General features: G+C 46.3%; 1 protein-coding gene across 10 annotated transcripts in view; it reads left to right on the top strand.

The window, feature by feature from the left end:
- Positions 1-4,718: 4,718 nt before the first annotated feature.
- The window catches only part of BEND7 (BEN domain containing 7), a 108,537-nt gene continuing 96,404 nt past the window's right edge, over positions 4,719-16,851 (top strand). For 7 of the 10 annotated variants that reach the window (XM_053572832.1, XM_053572831.1, XM_053572830.1 and 4 more), the window contains exons 1-2: positions 4,986-5,188; positions 7,392-7,475. In XM_053572832.1, the coding sequence (XP_053428807.1) occupies positions 5,128-5,188; positions 7,392-7,475 (145 nt within the window). In that variant the 5' untranslated portion in view covers positions 4,986-5,127. Of the gene's footprint in view, positions 5,189-7,391; positions 7,476-16,851 lie in introns of all 10 variants that reach the window. The other 3 variants (XM_053572837.1, XM_053572834.1, XM_053572835.1) reach the window with 3 other exon arrangements.

Below are 16,851 nucleotides of genomic sequence, written 5' to 3' on the forward strand. Positions count from 1 at the left end.
CTACTTGGGAGGCTGAGGCAAGAGAATTGCTTAAGCCCAGGATTTGGAGGTTGCTGTGAGCTGTGATGCCACGGCACTCTACCCAGGGCGACAGCTCTGTCTCAAAAAAACAAAGGTCTGTGAACAATGATTTTTGTATTTGCAAAGTTGCAATATTAATAAAGATCATAGAGCAATTAAGAGAATTAGACAATGGATAAATATCCTTGCGTTCCTACAAGAGAAGCCCCATATAAATCTTAGGTAATATTATTTGTGGACTTACGTAATCTCTTATAAAAAATGCCTCCTTTCTCTTCAATTACAATCACTAAAACCAATGAAGTAGACGAGTGTGGAAACTTGTGTTAGGCCAGCAACAATACAGAAATAGAGGCTGAAAGTAGGGCTGTCTAATCTCTCCATGACCCTTTTGAGAAGTGAGTGTTGTAACATTGAAAAGAGACTATTTATACTTATTAAATCTTCCTGAAGGAGTCCCAGAATCTGCTTAGTGACAGGATATTCAATTCCAGAGAATCCAACCAAAGATTATAAAAAACCCCAAGCCCAATAATACCATTCTGCTCATCTTCTTTTTGAAGGTTATTAATAAAATAATTAAACAGTAATCAAGTGGTAGTCATATCTATGGACATGGCATGGTTCGAATGATAAAGTTTCTCTAAATCTGATCTGTATGATGTAGCCGCCACTAACTACATGAAGCGCTTGAATTTTGGCTAGTTTGGTTTGTTCTTTAAATGTAAATACATACCAGTTTTGAAACCATACCTCCCCCCCCCAAAAAAAAAAAAAAATATATATATATGTAAACTGTCTCAAGGCCTGGTATGGTGGCTCAGGCCTGTAATCCTAGCACTCTGGGAGGCTACGGCCAGTGGATCCCTTGAACTCAGGAGTTTGAGACCAGCCTGAGCAAGAATAAGACCCAGTCTCTGCTAAAAATAGAAAAACTAGCCAGTCATCGTGGTGGGTACCTGTTGTCCCAGCTACTTGGGAGGCTGAGGCAAGAGGATTGCTTGATCCCAACAGTTTGAGGTTGCTGTGAGCTTCAATAATGTCATAGCACTCTACCCAGGGTGACAGTGAGACTCTGTTTCAAAAAAGAAAAAAAAAGCCTATCTCAATAATATTTTTATTGATTATATGTCAAAATGTGTTCAGTTAAATAAGATAAATTATTAAAATGATTTTAATCTGTTTATTTTCACTTTTTTTGAATGTGGCTAATAGAAAAATTTTAATTACATATATGGCTTGCATATTGTATTTCTATTGAACAGCAGAGATCTAAATAAAGATGAAACTTTTTATAATGCTATGCCTCTCAGGATAGAGTTTCAGAATGAACATTTTAAGAATAGAGTTAAGGTTATTTAATGTTTTCTGGCCAAATTACCCATCTTTGTTAAAGATTAAGATTTAATCTTTATAATCCACTGGATTTCAGATTGGTCACATAATAAGATGTTTGGCCTGCATGATGTCATTGAACATTTGACTGGTTTTCCCTCACTCTAGTAACATGTAAACTTGTGCTTCTGAAGCTTTGGGGGGATTTGAAGTGTGAGGCAGAGAAATTAGTAGATCTCTGGGAGAACATTCTAGAACATCCCAACACAAAAACTATATTTGAATAAAAACAATACTGTGAACCAAATTGTGTTCCCACACACACACCATATTCATATGTTGAAGCCCTAAGTCCCAATGTGACTGTTTGGAAATCACACCTTTAATAGGTGGTAAATAAGGTTAAAAGAGATCATAAGGGTGGGGCCCTAATCAAATAAAATTGGTAGCCTAAGTTGTAGGAGTGAGAAAAAGAGAGACAGAGATCTTCATGTCACATTAGCACCCAACAAGAAGGTAACTCAATGCAAGCTAGGAAAAGAGCAGAAACTCATTCTGCTATACCTTAAGCCACTCAGTCTGCAGTATTTTGTTAAGGCAGCCCAAGCCGACAAATACGCTCGTCCCCCTTATCTGTGGTTTCAGTTATCCTTGGTCAACTGAGATCCAAAAATATTACATGAAAAATTCCAAAATAAACAGTTCATAAGTTTTAAATGGTGCACCATTCTGAGTAGCATGATGAAATCTTGTGCCATCTAATTTCATCTTGCCTTGGACGTGAATTATTCCTTTGTCCAGCGTATCCACGCTAAGATATCTGCCCATTAGACACTCTGTAGCCCTCTTGGTTATCAGATCAAAACAACATAGTATTATATAGAGTTTGGTACTATCACCAGTTTCAGGTATCCACTTCGGGTCTTGGAATGTAGGCCCTACACCTACCACTTAAAGCAATCTCAGTTTAATGAAATATTATAATTAATCTCAATGCTAATTATGGATCTTTACTTTGTGTTACATAAAAGCGTGTTGATTTGTACAAAGTGGAGAGTAAACAAATACTGACTTTCTCTAAAAGTGAACAGGACAGGCCTACCCATCACCATCTTTGGAAAGTCAGGTAAAGAAGTTCAAGGAAAAACTAGTGTTATTTAAAAATACTATTACTTTGACATAGTCTATTCTTAACTATATCAAAAATATTCTCTTCAGTAAACGGAATTCATATTCCTACTTGAACTGAAAATGCTAAGTTGTTAATATCTTCCCCAGGGATTTGCTTCTTGGGGATGACACCTTCACTGATTTCATCATAGGTTAAGCATAAAGATCTCATTTTCTGCTCTAAGCCACGAACAATATTCAAAGTTCATGTAGTACTTGGCCTTATGGCTTTGGGGATAACATTTTAAAAGGTATTCCAAAAAAAAAAATGAAACAATGGGTACCCAGCCTAGGGAACAAAACAGTATGGTTACTTCTTTGTAAATATACAAAACATATTCTGGTTTTTATGCCTGAATTTGAAGAAAGGAATGAAGGTACGAGTGAGGTAGGAACAGACCTAATAGGATAGTTGTTTAATTACTGTTAGAACCTTTTTTTTTTTTTTCCTTTTTTTAAGGCAGACTCTCACTCTGTCACCCTGGATAGAGTGACATAGCATCATAGCTCACCGCAACCTCAAATTCCTGGGCTCAAGCCACCCCTCCACTCCCACTCCGCGTCAGCCTCCCCACTAGCTGGGACTACAGGCACCTGCCAAAATGACTGGCAAGTTTTTTTTAGTAAAAATGGGGTCTTGCTCTTGCTCAGGCTTTTCTCAAACTCCTGAGCTCAAGTTATCTACCTGCCTCAGCCTCCCAGAGTGCTACGGTTACAGGTGCGAGCCACTGCGCCCAGCCAGATTACTGTTAAAAATTTTAATCCCTTCTACCACTCCTTAGAACTTGGTCTAAGAACTCCAAGAAATCTATACAAAACTTTACCTGTCCCACACATATTTGCTGAAAAGGGAGCCCTAAGCTTTAGAATATAATCTCAAAGAAGACAGCAACCAAAAAGGTTAAACGCTTTTGTTTACGGGTTTGTTTTATTGAACTGAAGGGACTGTCCCCTCTCTCCACAGCAGGCCAGGTGTAACAGCCTCCCAGGGTTGCTGTACTCCACCCAAGACCTCCGGACGGTACCTGTCCCTGCTCACTACCTGGGTAGCTGGTTACCCTGCTCTGTACTTTTCTTAATGTTTGTTTATTCTGTTGGCTTAAACTCCGACTTCCTTGACAGTTGTCCTACTCTGTATGTCCCTGTTAAGACTGGCCCCTGGTGTGGCCGTCTCCTCATCAGGGTGGGCCCCATGGTGGAACTCATCCCATTTATCAACATACCCTTTCCCCACTTCTATCCTTTCCTGGCCACAAAATCCGTCCCACTGCTGGACGGGTGCCCACCTCTTTACCCTGTCATATGTGGGTTTGGCAGCAGTTGTTTTAAGCATGCCAGCTCCCGCACTGCCATTTCCAGGTGGTGTAAAATCTTTTCCTTTCCGCTCGAAAGATGTTTTGAGAAAGAAATGATGCCTGTAGTACGCTCTCCACTCCCCAGAGAAGAATATTACAAAAAAACTAGTAACAGCTTTCTGTTTAAGGCAATTATTTGGAATATTCTCTCTGCAGTCAAAAGCCCCTGCACCTGCCTTGCCTACGGCCTCCCTAATGCCACCGACCCCCACCCCACCCCCCACCAGCCACCCTCTCGGAGCCCACGTCCCAAGTGCTGTCCTTGAGTACAGTTCGGGCTGTCCCTTTAGTCCTCCTGAGATCTGGGAAACGAATTGAAGCTCACTCTTTCCTATACTCTCCTCAACAATAAATTCTAAAATCTCTTCTCGTGTTCTTGCAGAGTGCAGATGGGTAAGTTTTTTCTCCCGAAAACTTGCCTAAAATCTGTGTGTCTGGCCCGGGGGGTATCCCAAGCGACGGGGCCGGCCAGGGAAGGTCCACGGCCCGGGACTATTCCCAACGCGGAGCTCGCCCCGGCGGCGGCGGCGCAGGGAGGCCAGGAGCGGCTGAGCGAGCGGAGGCCCGGGCGGCGGCGCCGGCGTCCCCGGGGGCGGGCGGCCGGGCCGGGGCGCTGCGCCGCGGCCTCCGCACCTCCTCGGGGCGCCGCGCGGCCAGGCCGGCGGCGGCGGCGGCTGCCCCCGGGGATGGCGGCGGCCCCGCTCCGCCAGCAGGTGGCCCCGGGGTCCCGGCGGCGCCGCCCCCTCCGCCGGCGCCCCTCCTCCCGCGGGGGCGGTCAGCGCCCCGGCCGGCTCCGCGCCCGCAGCCACCGCCGCCGCCCTCCCCTCGGCCCGCCCGCCAGCCGCCGCGTCCCCGGGGCCGCTGCCGCGCCGCGTCCGCAGGCTGAGCCCAGGCGGGCCGCGGCGAGCGCCCAGCTCCGACCCCCGCCGCCGCCGCGCCCCCGCCCGGCTCGCTCCCAACGGAAAGTTGGGCTGCGGCGGGCGACGCTGGGAGGGAGCCAGCCGGCATGAGCGCGGCCCGGGGGGGCGCCTAGGGCTCGGGGGGCGGCGCCGCGCGGGGGCAACTTCTCCCGGGAGCCCGCACCTCCGGGCCCCGCGCCGGCAGCCCCGGAGCGGGCTCGCGGTGGTTCCTCCCGTCCCGCGGCCTCCCCCCGCCCGGCGAGACGCGGACCTTGGTCCCGGCGGCTCCGCGCCGGTGACACGAGCCCGCGCCACCGCCGCAGCCCCCGCCGCCTGCTTCCCGCACCATGGAGTTCTCCGAGAGGAAAAGAAGCAGGAAATCCCAGAGCTTCAAACTGGTGAGCCGAGGTAAGCGGCCAGCGGGGGCGGCGGGAGGAAGGACCCGGCGCCGCGCCCTCGGCCGCCCGCGGGGGGCCACGCCGGGGGCGCGCCCTGTCGGAGCCCCGGTGCCCCCGGGCGGGGAGGCCGGCGGCCGCGCACGCCGGGCGGCGGGGAAAGTTGTGCGGGGGGAGGCAGGCTGTTATTTAACGTAAACAAGTCGGAGGACATGTCAGGAAATTAGCAAACAATGACAGCGGGGGGCTCGAGCCCGCCTCGGGGTGCCACCGGGCCGGGCTGGAGTGCCCGCGCACCGCCTGGCCGTCAGGCCGAGCTTGGACCATCGCACCGGTGATTTGTTGTTTTTGTTTTGTTTTGGGATCCCCCCTCCAAAGAGAAGAGGAAAAAAAGATAATCGTGATTGTTCTTTTTAAGAAGGAGAAAGAAGCTCAATAGGTGTCCAAGCCTAAAGCAGGATGGTTGACATCCAGCAGCTTTACTCTAGCCAGCTGGTTTGGGTTAGAAAGGTATTTAGGCTAGATCACACAGCAGTCAGATAAGTATCATTTAAAAAAAATATCTAGCTAGTTCCTGATGATTTAACAGGTGTATGCCACACTGTCTGGGCTTTTATTTTGTCAGGGGAGGGGAAAGTTGAATGCCGTCTTTCTTGTCCGTGTTCAGTTACTTGTTCTTTACCCTCTTGGTTTGACTTTTTAAAAAACGATGGGAACTCAAGGTAATAAGACCATTCGTACAAATATGTCAAAATGCGTTGTGTCACATTAAATTAAGGGCAGGTGACTTTTTTCATGGTGATGTCACAAGTCCTAATGTTGAGTTCAGACTCACCCTGTTTAAATGTCGTCCATGAGTCAACTTGAGGTCAAAGCCAAACCACAGAACCTGTCCACTTTTCCCTTGTCATATCTATCGTTGGCATCAGAATAGAGAACAACAGGGCTATTTCAAAGGCCTGCAGAAGTCACATGTAAACTGGTGAAAATTGGAGGGGAATTGCAAGTAATCAAGTTTTACAAAGCTAAGCTAAACTGCGATGAAGGTTCAGTAGTCTGATGGTTTGATTATGGACTTTTTGAAGATCTATGCTTATCTGCTTCCCCTGATTTAGTTTGGATACTGTCTAATGAAAGAGGCCTGAAATAGTTTTATGTGTTCAAGAAAATTTGGCTTTTCCCTCTTTCTGTGTCAATTTTTTCCCAAGTCCGCGTTGATTACTCAGTTATTTGTACTTTAAAAGTCTCTGCCTGGTTGACTGCGGAGTTCGTGCTATCTGATTCATTCAGGAACTGTAGGCTGCTTTCTTATTTATGACCTCAGAGAACTTACTACTTATCTTAAAAGTGAGAGTAGTTCTGTCCACATTGTCCTGTGAGGTCTAAGGCCAAAAGAAGAGAATAGCTGTTAAGAAGGAACCTCTGTTTTCTAAGTGATCCTGCTTTTTAGAAATTGAAAATTGTCAAAGCCTGGTAGCTTCCATAGAGAAACTTTAAAACTATTGGATTTTAAACTTTGATTGGCATAGCAAGTTTTTCCTTTTCTTCTTTAAAAAAAAAAAAGTACAGGTCTGATTCTTCTTTCTGCTTTGCAGGTGCATTTTTAGAAAATAAACTGTTGCTTATTGAAGTACAGTTGCTGAATGTAAAAGAGTCACTTGTGCAAAAGACGGAAATCTTGCTTTCTTATCCAAATTATACTATATTTGAAATAACAAATCAGTATTTTTCATGTGCGCTGGCCTTTAAGCAGCTTGAAGTCTAACATTTTCTGGGTAACCTGAGATAACTAAAGTGCTAGGTAACTCTAAAGCTTACTTTTGATAAGCTCATGAGAATGAGTTGTGGAAACAAATTTGGAAACCTCCTCTGTTCCATGATTGGACAAGATTTTTCTTTTCCCCGTTAACATACTTGCCATCCCAAAGAAAGGAAGCTGAATAATTGGCATCTGTGGGCACAATTTACCATGAAAACTGTGATCAAGCACATCTGATTTCTAAACTCAAAGTAGTATTTCAGGTTGGGGTGTACTTCAGAGTAAGCAAAGTTTTAGGGATTATCAACTGCAAATTCTATGAATAACTGAGTTCTCAAAAAGTAAATTTGTGAATTATAGACTGTACATACCATATAGAATGAGATTCTAGTCTTTATTGCATATTCCTATCTTGAGGTCATTAGAATTCTAATTTTTGCCTGTTTTCTCATGCCAGATTATCACCATGAGGTATATAAGGTCTCAGAATTCAGCAACGAGGTTAATGGGGAGGCCAAAGAGACACAACCCATTTTTTTAGGTAGGTTCCTATGTCAATTAATTTCTCAATAAAACAGCATGGCCATTTGCAATTAGGGAAAATTAAAAAAAGAAAGAAAGAGATTGTGCAAGAACGGGAAATGTCTGCCACTGCTTAATGTATGACATTCTTTTCAAGACCTTTTATTTTACAGATTGCCAATGTATCCCTTATTAACATTGCTAAAAGTTGTAATTTCAGACATAAATGTTTATTAGTGTCTACACACAGTGCTAATTATCGCTCGCTCACAGAGCCAGGTGCTGACTGGGCAGTTTTGTCGCTCCCGGCTCACCCCATTTACATGGCATATTTGCTGGCATGCTTCATTGGCAATAGTTTGTGTAATTGGGGTATTACATCTTTGACATCTGGATAACAGAAATTCAATTTCCAGGAAGCTGCTATTTGTTTGGTTTTGCTTCTGCCTTGGGTGGGATAGAGGATTAATGTGCTGTCTTATTATAACGTTCCTTCACCTCTGTGGCCTGGTTGCTAACCCTGCCATGACAAAATTAAATTAAATCTACAGTCAAAAAGCGTAAGGAAAATAAAAGTGAGATTGTCCGCCTAACCACCTGCTGATAGCAGTGCCCGTTCTCACTGAGCGGCTCCTCGTGTTGCAGGCCTTGTGTTCTTTTCATGCCAGTGTTTTGGGCAGGGGGCGTAGCCATGCTTTCCTTTTGCCATCCTGCTTCCAGCTCACCTCGGGACTAGCAGAGCCAGAGCAGCATGTCCAAGATCTCCTGACAAGCGTAGCTGCACGGTGAATGGTAGGTGGCCACAGACGTTGTCACCCTTTCTGCGTGTAGTGTTGGTACAAATATGGTTCAGGAAGGACTTCCCATAGGCAGTTTCTCATTTGCATACCACAAGCCCAAAATGAAATCCTAATCCTTTAGAACTTTGCCTTGGAGAGTGAAGTACTGGTAAATAAAGTCAGTGTGGAGGGTAGACGGTGACATTCACCTTCAACCTTGTCCATCCTGGGCACCTCTGCGACCTCAGTCATAGGGAGAGGGCCGGGTGCTCCGCAGCAAGGAGTTAGAACACGAGGGAAAGTAAGGTCAAGGATGATAAAGCAAGGGCCAGACTTGCCCCATCGCAGACTTCAGGGAGCAGGACTGCTGCTCAGACTGGATGTGGGCAGTCCTTCAAATTAAGCATCCTGAAAGCCAGGGTACAATCTGCTCTCACTGGGGTCTCTCTGTTTTGCCCTGAGGGAGAGAAAGAGAAGAAGTCAAACAGATACTCAAAGAGGTAAAAAAGGAGGGAAATCTCAGCATTCCTTACCCCACCCATCCTTGAAGGCTCTCAGACCTTTCCACCCAGGGAGAGAATTTACTGAAGCACGTAATGCTCCCAGCACCTGTTTACTGTTAGAGAACTACAAGCCAAAAGGTTAATAATTGAGTGAAATGCTGTGGCCCAGAAAGATAATATTCTTGGGTTGCGCTCTTTTTAGTTTTCTTAACTTAATCAGTTGGAATTCTGTGTTTTCGGTTTTCTAAACTTGGTCGTTTGGAATTCTGTGTTTGAGTACCACTCGTTATGGCCATTTGAAATGAAGAATCTGCCCTTTAGTAGAAAATCCACATGTACCATACAAATGGAATAGCATGTCCTTGATTTAGTTCTCCAATGAAGCAGGCGTTCCCCCTCTTTCTGCTGTGTACTGGGAAAGGAGTAAGGGCGCTATGGAGTGAAGTGCATTTTGAGGATGTGAGGGTAAGCTGAAGATCAGGAGGGTGCTGGTGCTCAGGATTCAGTAAAATGGGGGTTCTCCAAGGTGGCAGCCTTGCTGCTTTCCTATTTTCCTAGTCCAAGTTGAAGATAATACTAGAAAACCATTGAAAGACTGTGTTTGGGGTACGCTTTCAGAATGGTCAAGGTGGGCTTCAGCATTAAGAGGCAAAAGACTGAACAGCCTGGACACATGTTAGGGGTTATTTTTCAGCCTTTAGCCTATTCCATGGACAGTCTGATATGGTTGGTTTCCAAAGAATATTTTTATTTTGTGACCTCTAGGTCAGTTAAAAAAAAAAAAAAAGTGGTGGAAATGAGTATGCACATGTGATTTCAAGAACAATTAGGAATAATTAATGAGATGGGGAAATAATTTTGGGGTTGACAATGTTATAGTTAGACTTCTCAAAACATAGGTTTAACTCATATTTATTTTGTAAATGGCTAGAGTCTATCCATAATATATTAGTTATTATGGTGTAGCAACCTTTGTGATGCTTACGAGGCCAGGAGTTTGGTTCCAAAATGCAAGACCTATGTCACTATAATGAAATACAAACACAAGGTCCTGAGGATGTTATGTAGGATTTTCTACGTTCAGACGTACGTGTTATCTTTGATACTATCTGCATTATCAGATTAAAGTTGTGTTCCAGGAAGAGAGTATTCCAGAATTTGGTGGGGGTTCCCACATCAAATATTTCTCTGGAATATTTTTAGGCTCTTAACTCTTGCAGCATATCCAGCAGGACAGGGCGGCTCCATAGTACAAGTACTAGTACTTTGGCTGAGTGCTTTGGGAATTCCTCACACATTTTTAATTTGATAATAGGGTCAAAAGAGGTTACTTTACCCTGTGGGCATTGACTTTCTCAAGCTGGCCGAGATGGGACTACAATAAAGATTTGAGCACTGTTGGAAGGAAAACAATTCATTTTAATCAATTCCATGAGTGTCATTTTGAGAAAATACTATGAACTCAGCACTTTTCTAGAATGAAAGGAAGGTCAGGGATGGTCACAGAAATGGCTAGGAAAGGGGCCCTGCTCTCAAGAATTAAAACCCAGTTGGGAGGGAGATAGGAAATGGCTAGGGAGCAGGACACAGCAATCGTCAGGGCACAGGGGCTCACACCAGCACTTTGGGAGGCTGAGGCAGGAGGGTCATTTGAGGCCAGGACTTGGAGACTAGCCTGAACAAGGTAATGAGACTCTGTCTCCACAAAAAAAAATTTTTAGGGTGACGCCTGTGGCTCAGTGAGCAGGATGCCGGCCCCATATACCAGAGGTGGTGGGTTCAAACCCAGCCCCGGCCAAACTGCAACAAAAAAATAGCTGGGCGTTGTGGCAGGCAGCTACTCAGGAGCCTGAGGCAAGAAAATTGCCTAAACCCAGGAGTTGGAGGTTGCTGTGAGCTGTGATGTCATCGCACTCTACCGAGGGTAATAAAGTGAGACTCTGTCTCTAAAAAAAAAAAAAAGAAAGAAAAAGAAAAAAAAATTTTTTTTTTTTTTTAGGGCGGCGCCTGTGGCTCAGTGAGTAGGGCGCCGTCCCCATATACCGAGGGTGGTGGGTTCAAACCCAGCCCCGGCCAAACTGCAACAAAAAAATAGCCGGGCGTTGTGGCAGGCGCCTGTAGTCCCAGCTGCCTGGGAGGCTGAGGCAAGAGAATTGCGTAAGCCCAAGAGTTAGAGGTTGCTGTGAGCTGTGTGAAGCCACGGCACTCTACCGAGGGCGGTACAGTGAGACTCTGTCTCTACAAAAAAAAAAAAAAAAAAAAATTTTTTTTTTTAAATCAGCAATCACAACAGCTATGGTTATTTGAGCGTAACTGTGCAAGGCACTGAATTGAGCACTTCGCTCTTCACAGCACATCTGTGTGAATTATCATCATCCTCACTTTGTAGTCAAGGTGAGAGATGTTAGGGGTAACCCCCAAAGGTTTCTCAAGGAGTGGGTGCTACAGGTGGGGTTCCAGTGCAGATCTGCCCGGGTTTGAACACCCCACAGCATTGCCTCTCCGTGTGAACCATCAGGGCAGCAGCAGGCGCAAAGTTGGTAACCTGGAGAGCTCTGCAAAGCCTAGACCTTAAACTACGGCAAAGATTTGTATAGGCAAAGGAGAGTTGGAGAAGATTCTAGGTGGGTAGAGTGAGCAAGTCCTGGGGGAATGGTAAGTATTATAGTGAGACTTTGAGTGTTGCGCTTTATAGTTTAGAAAATCCTTTCACATCTGTTTTCTCAGGATTTTACCTGTGAGGTAGTCAGGGCAGACATCATTGTTCCCATAATAATGGAAACCACAGCTCAGAGTTAAGTGACTTGCTTGTGAACTGGAGTGAACCCAGGCTTCCTGGCTAAGGTACAGTGCTTGGAGGGGACTTTGGCTGGGAGCAGCACACTTTCATAGAGTATTTTAGTGGGACGGTTAATTTATTCATAACAATAATGAATTAATACAAATATTAAATGAAGTCTTCTTGTACGGATTGGATTTGGGTTGAGATTTCCTATCGTATACTGGAAACAGGTTTATTTTTCCAGTGTTCTGTCACATTCATTTATTTGTCAGACAAATATTTGTTGCACCCCAGTCACCTGTGTGCCAAGCGCTGTTCTAGTTACTCTTTTCGACCTTCAGTCCAGTTCCACAGCCTCAGCAGGTGAAGCACGCTGCCTGGTTGCCATGCCGGCTGAGCAGGGTGGAGAGCTCTGAAGGTTAGAATCTCTTTTGGGTGGCTTTCTTGATGACAGCTGTCCCCACTAGGGTCCTCAGAATCTCCCCAAAGCGGACTCATACTTTTCCAAGTTAGGGAGTCAGCCCCCAACTCATAATATGGTTCTCCTCCCTGGAGAAATGGACAGGTCTGTGTATAAAGTGGGGGACAGTGGGGGTCTTCACTTAGAGTCAGGTGCCTGCGTCTTCCCCCTTCTTGTTTGGTGACCAAGGGCAGGGAAGCTGGGCCTCTCTTCCCAAAAGGAAGGGGACACTGCGGTGTTGCCACAGGAGGGAGAAGCGCCCTCAGATAAAACGAAGGGCCAAGATGGCAAGAGAGGGGAAAAGGAAGAAACCCAAAATCCCGTTTTTTAGAAAGAAAAAGTCATTCTCATTTGTTATTCACCTCTGTTCCTCCTCCCAGGTGCTCCTCCCTCAGCCCCTGGCCCTGCTGAGTCCTCCCTGTCCTCCTTCACAGCAGTTCTGTCCTTTTTTGGTGGTGGATGAAGGGGACAGAAAGCTAGTAGTGTCTCTTCGGGTTAGGAATGTGGCCAGGAATAGCAGGTATCGCTTAGCCAGAGCTTGCCCGTGCTGGGCACTATCCGAGGACTTTGTACCCGTTATCCCATTAATTGTCCCGAGAAAGGTGTTGTTATTCCCTCTTTATGGATGGAGCATTTGAGGAGCTGACAGAGTTACTCAGAGTTACTCAGTGACAGGGCCAGGCTGTGAGCCAGGGTGTGCCATGTCCAGAACCGTGCCCTTAGCCACGTGACCTGCTGAGCTGAGTGCACTCCCGCAGAGACCAGCAGATCGGAGGGGAACAGAGCTGCTCGGAGGAAGGTTGAGGAGACCCAGAGACCTTACGTGCACCCCACATTCCTCTGCAGGCCTCTACGGAATGTTAGGGTGTCCTGGTCTCAATGGCTTCTGTAGTTTCATGCGGTACCCAAAATATGTCTAATTATACTATGGGTCCAGAAAATACTTCAAAAATAATTGCAAGCAAAGTCAAAGTTCAGAACAGGGTGTCCAACATACAGCCCATGGGCCGTGTGCTGATTTTGTGAGGCCTTTTGCTTATCTGTAATATTGGCTGTTACAAAACGTATTCACTTTTTTTTTTTTTTTTTGCCAATTAGCTTTCATTAGTGTTTGTATATTTAATGTGTGGCCTAAGACAACTCTTCTTCCAGTGTGTGGCAGAGAAAAAAAGGTGGACAGGGCGGCACCTGTGGCTTAAAGGAATAGGGCACCGGCCCCATATACCAGAGGTGGTGGGTTCAAACCCAGCCCCGGCCAAAAACTGCAAAGAAAAAAAAAGAAAGAAAGAAAAGAAAAAAGGTTGGACACACTTAGTTTAAAGAACCTCTTGAGGCTTCTTTAAAAACATGTGTTTGTAGAAGGGTGTTTCAGCTGCTGTGGGTGCAAACTTAGTCTTTCTCTTAGTCTCTCTTGTTACCTAAAGTGTTAAGAGGTTTTTATTTGTAGTTGGACTGTCTAAACTTTGATCATTTAGTCACTATTCCAGCTATACCGGGAGTTTGGTGTTGTATTTAACTCACGGTTTACAAGTGGGAAGCTAAGCTCAAGAGATGAAAGTGATTTTCCCAGGGCCACACCGTCACCACTAGGTGACCACACTTTCAAGTCAGGTCCCTGACATCAGTTCACTGTGTCAGAGCTGCTTCAAGTCCTGGCCCCACATCTGTCCGTCTGGCCATGTGGGCTGGTCTTAATACTTACCCCCTCCTCCTTTCCCCTGCACGGTGGCTGCAGCTACCTTCTCAAGGATTCCAGAGTCAAGTTTAAATTCCTTCACTGAGGGTTCATTGTCCATAGTCCAACCCTCCCGAATCTGTATCTCCCTGTCTATAACTTTCACATAACCTCCTTTCCCTCGACCAGCAAAGTGGGACCTCCAGATGTGAAGGGGACCCCTCAAAAGAGGGAAGGGGTGGGCAGAAGCTTCAACTGGGCAGCACTGGGGGAGAAGGAGCCAAGGTCAGTTCGCCGTCTCCCACGTGCTGAGCACTGGCTGTGCTTCATCTTGTCTCATTCCACCTCACACCAGCTCCAAGAAGGTTTTCTACTTGTAGATGAGAAAAAAGAGCCTTTAGAGATGTTCATTTGCCTGAGATCACAGAACCGGAAGACAAGAATCTGGGTTTGGACGTGGTCTGGCCATGGTTTGGCCAGGCCACCTCGGCGGGAACGACTGATTGGGCTGCCCCTCCCATTCCTTCTGTTTCTGGCTTGCCTTTCTGGCTGCCTCGCGCTCTGCCCTCGTGACAACGTGTGCTGTGTCCCACCGTCTCATCTCCCCTCGGAGTGAATGCGTCTTCCCTTCTCCTCTGCCCTTTCACCAGCCCAGTCTCTGGCTGCATCTCAGCCCAGTGCAGATTCTTCCAGTACTTCAGATCCTGCCACAGCCGGGAAGCCTTTGCAGAATGTACCCTTGCAGGGCTGTCCCACGTTTTGGCATCTCTGCACCATTTTGGAAGGAGAGTTGCCTTGGGCCTTAAACACTAATAAAAAAAAGTATGTGCTTAATTTTTATAATATCTGCTACCACCCAGTAAGCAAAAAGGTCCTCCCATAACCAGCACGCAGCCTGTGGGCTTCCGGTTGGACATCCCTGGACAGCATAGTGACAAGCAGTGAGATTTAGAGTAAGGAAGCCTTGCTTTGAGTCTCAGGCTGGTATTGCAACACCTTGGATCAACTCTTGAGGAGTTTTCCTTATTTTCTATAGCAGAGTGATAACATTGGCCCCAACCGCCTCATCAGATTATCCTGTAGCAGGATAGCAAATCCTATATGGTAAAAGGATGAATCGAAAAACACAGTATTCTTATTTTTATTATCCCCTTCTCCCTTCGCCTCCACATTAGAAATTCTCTTCTCTTCCGAACCCTTGAGTACTGAATACTAGCAGTGCTCTTTTCTGGCACTTTCCGTGGCCTGCCTGATGTTTACTTGCTCTTCTGTGTGGTTTTAGCGTGCTCCTAGTCAGCCTGCAGATCCTCCCCCAGCGCTGGCAGTTTCCACATTAAGTTGCTGTTGTTTATTTGCAGGGCTCTGCTAATCTCCCCTAATGTAAATTGTCAGATCCTAGAGGGCAAGTGTGACCTGAATTCTTCCTTGGATTTTCGGGAGCACCTAGCCCGGTGCTATGTCTATAATGGGTACTCAGCTGATAGGTGCTCAGACATCTGTTACATAAAGGCACGAATATATTGGACATTGTTGTATAGGACTCTGAAGATTTGTTATAAAATATACTATGTCGAGATTTTACAGACATTTGGTGAACCAAACTAAGATATACCTCACTTGGTTTGAAGAAGCTTTTGTAATATACCAAACTAGAGTAGAATTCGGGATTTGTAATATTGATTTGGGAGATGCAGCTTCTTTTTCAAGTCTGGAAGAGACCAAGAAGAAGTCACATGTGAAAGCCACAGACAGGCTGAAAACCAAAACTGAAAAGTCACGTGTTCTGCTTGTTCCTTATTCTGCTGTGACACTGGTCCTGCTTTATAAAGGTGCCTAAGAGAGTATTGACCTGGCCAGAAGCTGATGCTGTCTCCTCAAGATTCCTCATGAAGCACATTTTTCTACCTTAATTTAAGAACACAAAACCGTACATTAACACCAACAATAACCCTTAGTAACTGTCACGTTTCTGAGGGAGCAGGGCCCTTGCACACAGTGGCCCAGGGTGCCCTGCCCAGGGTGCCCAGCCAGGGGTGGAGCAGGGCCCAGGTGCAACCTGCAGCCAGCTCAGCACGGCTCGTGTGGGGCAGCATCTGTCTGGAGGACAAGCTGCCTCTGTCTGTTTTCAGCAACTGCCCTGTAAGTGGAAAGTGTGTTATATCATCATTTTCTGCTTTTCCTACATGGTCATGACCAGGTTGTTACAAAAGAAAAAAAAAAAATCTCCACGCAAGACAGAATCTCGGGAGATGTACTGACAATTTAGCCTCCCTGGTTCCTGTGGGCATTTGATTTTACTGGAATAAAAATTAATGGAAGAAATCATATGGACGTCTATAAGGTAAAAGAAAGATTTTAGAGCAGTGCGTTGTGCATCTCAAAATAGACCCAGGTGTGACACATGAATTCTGTTCCTATAAGTAGTAGATTATTGGAGAGAAAGTGACTGGGCAGGAGTGCATCCCATGGGGACAGGGGACCAGACTAGGGAAGGGCTGAAGCCTGAGCCTGTGGTGATCACAGACCTGGGGGCTATCCTAGGCGCCTTAGAGTACTGTGTGTAACCTGAGCGCCCCAAATTCTTTACCATCTGATACTTTCAGGCAGAGACTCTCACTCCTCAGGTTGGCAGCTAAGGCCCTGTGTGAACCGCCACCTGTCTGCTTCCCCCGGCTTGCTCCTGACGCCTCTCTCTTGCCTCCCAGGTAGTCACCACAGACCTGGTCATTCCGCAGCAGCCCTGCTTCCCAGTGCTTGTGCCCACCACCCTCCTGCCGGGAACTCCGCGCCTGCCTGTCCTCCCTCTTGGCCTGCCTCTCTGCTCCCTGAGACTCCAGGCTGGTGTGTTTCCTCCGGCCGGTCTTCCCTGATCCCCCCATCCCCCCTTCCCCAGCGTGCTGTGCACATCTGCAGCAAGGCACAGACATTACTGGTGTGTTTCTCCCCCAGGGCTGTCAGCGCTCCTATATCCCACTGCCCAGCACTCTGCTGGTCACGTAGCAGACCTCAGTAAATGCTCATGGAATGAAAGAAAGGGGAATCCGATTTTAAACTTATTGTGAAGTGGTGAGATCAGCTAATTTGGAACTTTGCTATCCAGCTCAGCTCTTTTACCTCTGAGCTCCTGCCCTGGCTCAGGTGGTGAAATGTATCCATCCTGCTTAGTAGCTAGCGAGACCTCACACATCAGGAGTAG

The sequence above is a fragment of the Nycticebus coucang genome, chromosome 20, assembly GCF_027406575.1.
Source record: "Nycticebus coucang isolate mNycCou1 chromosome 20, mNycCou1.pri, whole genome shotgun sequence".
In the NCBI taxonomy this organism is placed as follows: domain Eukaryota; kingdom Metazoa; phylum Chordata; class Mammalia; order Primates; family Lorisidae; genus Nycticebus; species Nycticebus coucang.